Source organism: Leptosomus discolor, chromosome 4 (assembly GCF_034619465.1).
Source record: "Leptosomus discolor isolate bLepDis1 chromosome 4, bLepDis1.hap2, whole genome shotgun sequence".
NCBI lineage: Eukaryota > Metazoa > Chordata > Aves > Leptosomiformes > Leptosomidae > Leptosomus > Leptosomus discolor.
The window spans coordinates 47260284-47263635 of NC_141394.1; the positions used below are offsets into that span (position 1 = coordinate 47260284).

Here is a 3352-nt window from a genome sequence, read left to right on the forward strand (position 1 = left end):
TGCGGCGAGCGGGGCGCAGGGCGCGGTACCGCGCCCTGCGCCCCGCTCGCCGCATCCCCGCCACTATTGTGGGATCGTCACGTGTGTCCCCGAGGTCCACGTGGGGCGACACAGCTGGGCCGCCCCCGGCTGCGTGGACGGGGGCGAGGAAAGGGGGGGGGGGGGGGAAGAAAGAAAAGAGGGGGGGGGGGGGGAAACCACCCGACCGAAAAAAAAACCCTCCTCATCCCTCTCTCGCCTCCTTCCACCCTGATCTTTAATGCATACATTCCCCCGGCGCCGCTCGTCCTTAATCCTATGGGATCAGCGGGCCCGTGTGGAGGCCCCCCGGGGTCCCCCCCAAGAAGTGATGGCTTTATAAAGGGCCCGGAGAGAGCGGGGATGCAGTGCCCACCATGGCCTCCAAGCTCAAGGAGCGGAGGGTGAGTCGCCGCCCGCCTTGCGCGCACGGCTCTGCGGGACCACCGAGCGGACCCGGACCCGGCCCCCTTCACCGCTTTTCCCTTCCAAAAAATCCCCCTCTCCCCCAACAACAAAAACCCAACAACCCATCACCACCCCTCAAAACAAGCCTGCCCTGCCGGGGCCGCCCGCGCAGACGGGGAGTCCCCCGGGGCGGCGCGGAGAGGACCCGCCGCCGGAGCATCCCTCCCCGGGCCGCGTCGCGCCCGGTGCCGCTGCTCGCGGCGGGGTCGGGACCAGCTGCCCTGGAGAGGTCGGGGCCAGGGGCGGGTGCCCAGGTGAGGCCGGATCTAGCTGCTTCCCCGCCGCTAACGCGCCCCGTCTGTTTTGCAGAGGACGCCGGTTTCCCACAAAGTGATTGAGAAGCGGAGGAGGGACCGCATCAACCGCTGCCTCACCGAGCTGGGCAAGACGGTGCCCATGGCTCTGGCCAAGCAGGTAAGAGGGGGGGTGGTGGGGTGGGGGCGGGGGTGGGCAGCCCCTGCGCCTCTCTCCCCGGCGCGGAGCGGCGCCCCAGGGGGGGAGGGGGGGCGACTCGGCAGAGAGCAGCGCAGCCCAGCCGCAGGGGAGAGGTGATGCCCGTCTCCCCCGCCCGTTGCAGAGCTCGGGGAAGCTGGAGAAAGCGGAGATCCTGGAGATGACGGTGCAGTACCTGCGGGCCCTGCACTCGGCGGACTTCCCCCGCGGCCGGGAGAAGGGTAGGTGGGCGGGCGCGGCCCCCCGCGGCCCCTCGCCGGGACGCCCCGGCCCCCCCTCCAAGGCGGGACCCTGAGGAGCTCGGCTCCGCTGCCCTTTCCTTTCCAGCAGAGCTGCTCTCCGAGTTCGCCAACTATTTCCACTACGGCTACCACGAGTGCATGAAGAACCTGGTCCACTACCTGACGACGGTGGAGAGGATGGAGACCAAAGACACCAAATACGCCCGCATCCTGGCCTTCCTCCAGTCCAAAGCGCGCTTCGTCACCGAGCCCCTCTTCACCTCCCTGGGCTCCCTCCCGGAGCCGGACTTTTCCTACCAGCTGCACCCCGGGCCTGAGTGCCCCGGGCACGGCCACAGCCCCGGCGAGGCCGTCCTCCAGCCGCCCTCGGGGGGGCCCTTCCCCTGGCACGGCGCCGCCCGCAGCCCCTCCCTGCCCTACCACCTCCCCAACGCCGCCGTGCCCCTCGCCAGCCCCGGCCAGCAGCGCAGCACCTTCCTCTCCTCCGTGCAGGGCCTGGACCGCCACTACCTCAACCTCCTCGGCCATTCCCACCCCAACGCCTTCGGGCTGCCCCCGGGCCAGCCCCCCTCCATGCTATAGAGACTCGCCCCCGCCTGAACAATCCTATTTATGACACTGCGAGTTGCGCACCGGGGAGGCGGCCGGGGCCGGGGAGACGCGCGGGGGTCGCGGAGGGCGGGGAGCCCCCGTGGGCCCGGCTGTGCCCCCGCCCGCCCGCTCCGGGGGCCCGGCTCTGCCCCCGCCCGCTCTGCTTCCCACCTCCGGGTGCGGTGACTGTACAAGCGATGCCTTGGAATAAATGTTTATACCCGCCGCCCCTTCTTGATTCCGGGAGGGAGCTGCCCCGGGTGGCGGCGGGGGTCTCCCTCCTACCCACCCAGGGGAAAAAAAACACGGGGGAAACGCGGTCCGCGGGGCCGCTGCACGCACCGGCCGCGGGCTGGCACTGCGGCGGGCCGGGTCTCGGTGCCGCCCGGCTCTGCGCCGGGGCCGTCACCGGGGGCTGGGAGAGCCGCCAGAGGCAGGGCGTCCCGGCGGTGCCGTCCGTGTGTCCGTCCTGTCCCGTCCCGTCCCCCCCGCAACCCCGTGGGTGCTGCCCTCCCACGCGGCTGCGGGGGATGGTCCCGGGGGCTCCCTAAGGCACCGGGATCTCCTGTCCGTTTTGCCAGCGAATTTCTCTGCGGTGCGGCGTGTTCGGAGGAGGAAGGGGGAAGGCGCAGGACAGGGCGCAGAGGGGCGGCGGCCACTGCGGAGGTGCAGAGCGCCGGGAATAAACCCAGTAAAAGCTCCTGAGAGCGAGTCCTTCGGGACCGTGGCATGGCTCCCTCCTGCCCTGCCCCACGGGGCAGTTGCCGTCCCACCCGAACCGAGCGTCCCCGGGTGTCCCCGCACCCTCTGGCAGGAGGGCAGGGGGACCCCAGCCACCCCCTGGGCAGCCCAGCCCGGGTATGGCCCGCGGGGATGGAGCCGGCGAGGGGTAAATTAACTTATTCCAGTTGGGTGGGGAGGCTTTGAGGAGATTTGACCCGGGTTGTTTGCCCAGGTCACGGAATGGGCTGACCCGCAATTTGTAAACCAACCCGACCCCTTTATTCGAAGGCAGACAAAAAGATCTTCATTACAATGAGTAAAAAGTAGAATGTGTATCTTCTATTTAACCTGTAAATACGGGAAAAGCTGCTAGTTCAGATTAGTGGGGAAAAGGTCACACGGTGGGATAACGTCATGAGTCAGCCAGAGAGGGGAGAAAAAAATCCCTCATTTCCTCGGGACACCTTTAGGATGGTAAATCCAGTGGGAACCTCTCACTTGCTCAGTGTACGCAGAGCAATATGGGCTCAGCCAGACACATTCAGCAGCAGCGGGATGGCTGGTGCCTATTACGAAAACACATGTCCTACACTCATTTTCGCCAGCACTGGGTGCAGAAGATGGAGAAAATGCTACACAGCTTTTATTCTGTGAGCGTTAAGCTCTTGTGAACCCCTTTGGCTCTGAAGCATTAAAGATAAAGCGTTTTCCTGGAAATATAAATTATTAATATATTCAGCATTTCGGTCCCTGTTAACCAAATTAAACTTTCCTTTCCTAAGTAGATTTTCTCTCTGGGATTAGCAGAGGGCCACCACGCTCAAGACTGGGGTCATTTACATATAATTTTGCAAACT

General features: G+C 65.8%; 1 protein-coding gene across 1 annotated transcript; it reads left to right on the forward strand.

Annotated features, from left to right (window-relative positions):
• The first annotated feature begins 395 nt into the window (after positions 1-395).
• On the forward strand, positions 396-1763 carry HELT (helt bHLH transcription factor). Its single transcript, XM_086464606.1, has 4 exons — positions 396-422; positions 796-900; positions 1064-1160; positions 1267-1763. Exons 1-4 carry the CDS (start codon positions 396-398, stop codon positions 1761-1763), a joined length of 726 nt encoding a protein of 241 aa, XP_086320732.1.
• Positions 1764-3352: the final 1589 nt, after the last annotated feature.